Here is a 6,742-nt window from a genome sequence, read left to right as displayed (position 1 = left end):
TTGGGGTGTGAACATGCAATACAAGCAGTACAGTTAAAATCCTTTCAAAGAAATGCATTTATTTTTTTAATTTACTGCTACCTAAAGATCTCGACAATATGGATAAAATAATTAGAGTATGTTTTATGTCATTATTTTTTGTTATGACTTTTCAAAATTCTCTTAGTCAAGTCTCCCCACGGCTTGGTCAAGTCTCCCCGCTGTGGAGAGACATAACCAAAAAAAACGATCTCAGAAAAACTTTTGTAAATTTTCAAAAATTAAATTAAAAATTCTGCAAAAAATCATGAAGACGCACAATAACTTTGCACAATACATCTCAATGACTTTTGAGAGATTGAAGGCCTTTTTAAAGATTAATGCAATTTTAGCTGAAAACCTGGTCAAGTCTCCCCATGTTCCCCTACTGTTTGTAAAAAATGATAGATTAGTTCCATGTATAGAGGATCGCGGTAAACTAGGATATCTCGAACAAGGACATGCATTAGCCTTTCTCGAACTTGTACAAAGTCTACTAATTGAGAGCAAGCTTTACGATAATAAGAGTACGACCAAACAACATTCTCAAAGTCGTGGAATCCCTCTCCACTGGCACAATTATTACCCTACGCGAACCCAATATCGCGCAGATGCGTATCTAAAGCATAATGAGCCTAGACATCACACGAATAAAGTCCCAACCTATGTACATCCAATCCTTAAAACCATGCCTTCAGAATCAATCACGAATGACAGTACTAAATTCTATTCATCATTAAAATCGTTCCGGGTGACTTTCACCGGCCCTCTTTGGCCGTACTAGGTCCTCATCGACAAGATGAGTCTGCTTGTGCACCTTTTTTTCACGGAATAAGTACTGTAGTAAAGGCAAACGATTGGCCCATACATCCTTCCATTATTGTTGCTCTAAGAAATTGTGGATGGTTCTTGCAGTATAGGAATACCAAAATGTATATTTATTGAAGCTAGCGTAAAACGTTCCTTTAATGCTTTTTAAGAAGAATTTCTCCTAAATCAGTATATATTCAACTTATTTTTTATGAAACCTGTTTCAAGCTCCCTCATATGGTGAATAGTTCTTTCCGTTCCAAATGTTTTCAACCCTACGGGCCTGTCCCGCTGCAATTGTTTCGGAAATTGGCTGTTCCGGTCGAAACATTGCATTTTCAAAACATTAAAATAAAGCAATAACAATCGGTTATAAAATTCCCCCAGATAGCATCTTAAAATAATAAAATGAGGCTATTTCAAAGATAACAAAGCAAACAGTTCGAACTCTTTTGTACATTTTCTTCTTATATTCGAATCTCGATATTATTACTTATTAGACACTCTCTTCCTCCAGGATTAAAAGGGCACAAACTCAACCTACATGATTCGAAGTCTGCCACATAAAACAACAGTTTTACCTACAGTTTAATTGACCGACCACTTCAAGAAGGCAAGTAAAAATGACATAAATCTGAGGCACGCGCTCGCTTCAGCTGCGTGGATAATAGTGATGAGGAGGCCCACACGTTACGCTATTCTTGTATGACCCAAACACATCGTACTGCCACCTCAAAATTGACCGTTGAATAAGAGGATGAGGTGAGGTGCTTCAGGTTGAGCGATGGCATAGAATAACAAACTCAGAAATAGTAATAATTAGAAAAGTGGCAATATGCTCAAATTGCTTGCGATCGACTGGCTCTGATCGTGTGATTTTTACCGGTGGAAACTCGGGGGACGAAACCGGCGAGGCATTATGTGAGCTCTCGTACAAGAAAATGAGAAAAACATACATACGATCAGAGGGAGTACGTTTCGGGTGTAGGGTATCTGCAAGTGTCGTTGGTTGTATTAGTAGCCGAACCGTGAACAAATTTTATTCGTCCGAATGCAACATTGCCCGTATAAATAGTATGCCTGCCGGTGGAAACTGTATCAGTAAAGTTTTTACCAACCAATTCGTCTCATTTCATCTGATCTCTAAGCATAGCTGCAAAAATGAAACTAGTGAGTGTGATGCAAATAAAATGTGGTGTATCGTTACAAGTGCTTTCGTTATATTGTTATGTTTTCAGTTCATCACATTGTCCGCCCTATTGGCCGTTGCCGTAGCCATCGACTATCACCAAGTAGAGCATAAGCACATCCCGATTGTTCACAGTGAGTCGTACCATGGACATGACGGAAGCTTTAAGCATGGTTACGAATCGGCCAACGGAATCTCCGTTCAGGAACAGGGCTACATTAAGAACTCAGGAGCTGGTAAGGATCACGAATCTAGCGTTGTGCACGGATCGTACTCGTACGTCGACCCACATGGTGTACCAGTATCCGTAAGCTACACGGCTGATGAACACGGATTCCATGCCGAAGGATCCCATATCCCAACACCACCACCACTGCCCAAGGCTTTAGTCGAAGCTTACGCTAAAGCTGGTAGCCACCCGGAAAGCCACAGTGAAGTACAGTACAGCAAGCCAGAGGCCTACAAACACTACTAAGAGCGAACAGATCACGGCTTCTAAGTGCACATAGTTCAGAGTTTAAATATCACTGTGCTTGGAACGGAAAACTTTTAGCCATACAATCTCGGAAACATAGCTCCACTATCCTGAAGCAAAAGACTGCCAAAACTCCGACAGCTCTCAATGTGATATCGTTTCCATCGGTCCAGGAGACCGGTCGAATAGATTTGATTCGTTTCATTTTTGTAGAAAATATACTGTCAGCTAATGACGAATATTAATAACAATTAAAACCAAACTTGTGGTTTTTCTATGCGACACGTGTTCGCACTTTCAACAGGTTCCCTACGCATCAATCCATAAAAGCATAATCCCCTTCTCGATAGCAGCAAACCGGACACCCATAAACCACAGCACGCAACCTGATGACACCACCAAAGCGGCTAGTAGCACGAGCCTGCACAACCCACGTGACAAATTGTCTATCCCGCTAGACTCGCTCGATGTGCTGAACTGCCTAATCTAAATCTAATCGCATCACAATAGGTTTTGGCCCTACCCCTCCTGCCCATTATTTCAACCAAAAATCAAACAACAAGTGCAAAAACTCTCAATCATACCCTCGGCCGCTACAGCCTCAAAGTTCCACCCCATCGGTTTGTGCGTTTAGTGAAGTTAATAATCGTCGAACAGGATCTATCCTTGCACCCTACACACGCACGAAGGCAAACAGTTCCACCCCTCATGAAGCTATGAAGTTGCTTTCCATTATAAAGCCAATACATCAATTCAATTTTCCATACGTAACAATGCAATTATAAGTGGTGAAACGAGCAGGCAATGGTGCCGAGTAAATCACCCTGCAGGGTGTGGTATCTCAGGCAATGACACCAATGTGTTCCATTTACTAAACCAAACTGTAACTTTTCGTACAAGCGAATCGACTGCAGCAGGAAAGTGAAAAATAAGACTTGTCAGGTGATAAACGAGGATCGCTATAAGTGTACTCCGGTCCACGATACAATCGCCACTTATGATTTTTGTTTTTGTTTGCATGGATGCCAGTCCACTCTGTGTACTTCCACCAGCTTTACCTTGTTTGGGTTAATTTACCATTCGGATGCTTACAAATGAACATCATTAGACACTGAAACCCAATTTCCACAGAACGGTTCAAGAACTTTTCTTTTGATGAAAGGTCTTGGAAGAACAACCTGCCTCCATAACTAATAGCATTTTTACATATAAAATATTAAATCTCTATATTTCAATATAGGTGCCTCTTTTCAAAATTTCGATAAAAAAGTCGTGTAAGCATTGGAACGTTTATATCTTTTGATTCACTAAATGGAATTAATCAATTTCATCACCATTTTTTCAAAAATATATTTAGCAATGCTGTATTAATTGGTCATAGGTATACAAAGTGTAGGGGAAGAAGTGTACTGAGTTCGAGTATTTCAGAAGGTTTTTGCGCAGATTTTTTTAAAACAAAGTGAAAGACAATTTCTTGGTAGTTCTATCAAAAATAAAAAAAAAACTTACTTAATCCGCCTAGCAGTGAGATGAGACATATTTTACACATATTGGACCATCATTTAGTTTAAAGAACTCATGCGAAGCAGGCACCCAACTAGATATGAGATGAACCCAGCTTCGAGCTCTGCACGAATAGTACCCCGAATAAACTGATAGAAAATTATAGAAAATCAATAAAACAAATGAAATTTAAAAATTATTAAAGCAAAAAATTTATAAAAAGTTTCCAAATTCATAAAATGAGTAGAATGATGAATATATATCAAATTATTAAAATAAATAAATCAACTTAGTTCAGCTCATTGAGTAAAGAATATTAAAAAGTTGTAAAATTAGTAGAATAGATTAAATTGATCAAACTTACAAATTAGATGAAATGCAATATATACACGAACGAAGGTCTTAGTGGAATGTACGTAATATTTCAAAGGTTTTCTTCCATTTAATTCCACTATGTTGGAATTAAATGGAAGAAAACCTTTGAAATATTAGATGAAATGAATAAAAGGAATGATTGAACAGAATCAATAAAGTAATGAAACGAAGATACTGAATAAAATGTGTGTATTGGAAAAATATAAAAAACAGCCAAATGAACACAATTAATAGAATGCACAAAATAAATAAAACAAATAAAATAAAATAATATAAACAAACGAAATGACGTTCATTTCATTCAAAAATAAAATTAAATAAAATGAATAAAATAACCAAAATTGATAAAATGAAGGAGATGAATTAAATTTATGGATTAAATAAAATGAATAAAAAAATAATAAAATAAATGAAGCAAATGTAAAGAATAAAATAAATGAAATAAATAAAAAAATAAATAAATAAAGCGTAAAATAAATAATATGAATATAATAAAAAAATAATAAAATGAATAAAATGCACAAAAGAAATAGAATTGATCAAATAAATAAAAGGAAGAAGAAAATAAATCAGAATAAAATGAATTCAATGATTGAAATCTTCATTTAAAGCAATATTTAAACAGTTAAAAATTAATAGAATATTAATATAGGTCAAATTAATAATTGGGATGAGATAAATAAAAAGAATAACAGAAAAAAATTAATCAGATTATTAAAATGAGAAAACAAAAATATATATAAGCTGAAAAAAATTAACCAAACGCATAAAATTAAAATATTGAGTAAAGTAAGTTAATCGAATGATTTAATAAAATGCACTACATGAATAAACTAATCAGAAAGATACTAAAGAATGCAACGAATAAACTAGATAAAATAAACTCAAATGAATAAAAAGAATGCTGAATGAAATAAATGATTGAAATGACGTAATTAGATAATATAAGGGCCGGTCAAACCGGAGAGGGGGCGGGATTATACACATAGACAGAGGTAGAGTTTTGCATGAAATGTTATCGATTTGGTATGTTCAGGTGATTTATTCAAAAACGTTTGATATTTTGTTTTGAAATTTTCAAACTCGATCTAATTTTTTTCCAGAAATATCTCCTTTGCATTTTTTTTTCCTAAAAATGCCTGAAAGTGTTCTCTTTGAACCGCGAAATTCACAAACAAAATAAGTAAAAGAACATTGAGTCATTAACCCGAACAAAAAATAAGCTCATTTTTAATGTGGATGTACAAATTCCGTCATACATACACCTGTTATGTAATTAATCTGGTTCTCGGATCATTAGAAAACTGTGTTTATAGCAGCATATACGACGATACGTAAAGTAATTTGTATCATTTCATCAGCCGAAACTTATAATATCCGCATCCAATAAGCCAACATCTTCTACTTCGCACAACGTAACCACCTTGGAATGCAGCAAAATCGATTTTATTTGTCGAAATACCCATCACTAACCAGTGCTAATCAAATCGTCAATCGCACCCGCACTACCGCTTGCCAGCGAAAACGAACCAAACAGCGCACTCCATTGTATACTCCAGTATATACAATGCAGTGTATTTTGGAGCGCGGGCCGTGGTGAATTTATCTGAACACGCCACACATAATTTAATGAGCAAGAGAACGGGGTCTCTCACGCCCAACCACCCCATCTCCAGTGCAAAAAAGAGCGTTCTGCTTATTCTGTGGTATGTGATCATTGTATACACAAAACTGGCGCGCCCGTGCATCAATGAAATGATTGCTGGTTGCAGTCATGGAATACGCATATTGCCCCGAAGACTTTGAGCTGCCATACAACGTTTGCTTACTACAAAGTCAGAAAGCAAACTGACCATTTTTTTCATGGGTTATGTTTTTATATGTGTGTCACATTTCATTGGATGACAAAGGGGCAGTTCCAGTAACGCTCGCTGCTACGTAAAATTGTATGGTCCAATCATGGAGTAGATAATTACTGCTTTCACAAAATCCATTTTTTGCATTATTTTCAGTAATTGTACATACTACGGAATTGGAAACAAAATTGTTGTACATATTTCCAATGAGATAGCTCGACAATCTTTTTTTTATTCAGTATAACGGCAGATATTCACGTTCAAAAACTCAAATAAATTTCCATGCTAAATTTTTGAAACGGGACCCATATATTGAAACGTTAGAAGTATTCTACTTCAAAAAGTTACAGTAAAAAACAATTTTTGTTAGGAACACGTTAAGTTGCTCAATTAAAATAGCTATTATACAAAAACCTTTGAAAATACAACTATGACGTCCTCGGCCGTCTTGTACAATGCAGTCTCTTTCCAGTTATTCTTATAACTTGCGAATTTTATTGTTAGGAATTCTCGTTC

At 35.8% G+C, this 6,742-nt stretch overlaps 1 protein-coding gene across 1 annotated transcript; it reads left to right on the top strand.

Annotated features, from left to right (window-relative positions):
* Positions 1 to 1,989: 1,989 nt before the first annotated feature.
* On the top strand, positions 1,990 to 2,527 carry LOC131692660 (endocuticle structural glycoprotein SgAbd-2-like). Its single transcript, XM_058979823.1, has 2 exons — positions 1,990 to 1,998; positions 2,067 to 2,527. Exons 1-2 carry the CDS (start codon positions 1,990 to 1,992, stop codon positions 2,490 to 2,492), a joined length of 435 nt encoding a protein of 144 aa, XP_058835806.1. The 3' UTR covers positions 2,493 to 2,527.
* The last annotated feature ends 4,215 nt before the right edge of the window (positions 2,528 to 6,742 follow it).

This window comes from Topomyia yanbarensis, chromosome 3 (genome assembly GCF_030247195.1).
Source record: "Topomyia yanbarensis strain Yona2022 chromosome 3, ASM3024719v1, whole genome shotgun sequence".
NCBI classification, from domain to species: Eukaryota; Metazoa; Arthropoda; class Insecta; order Diptera; family Culicidae; genus Topomyia; species Topomyia yanbarensis.
The sequence above is the reverse complement of the archived record's forward strand: the minus strand, read 5'-3'. Positions and strand labels throughout refer to the sequence as shown.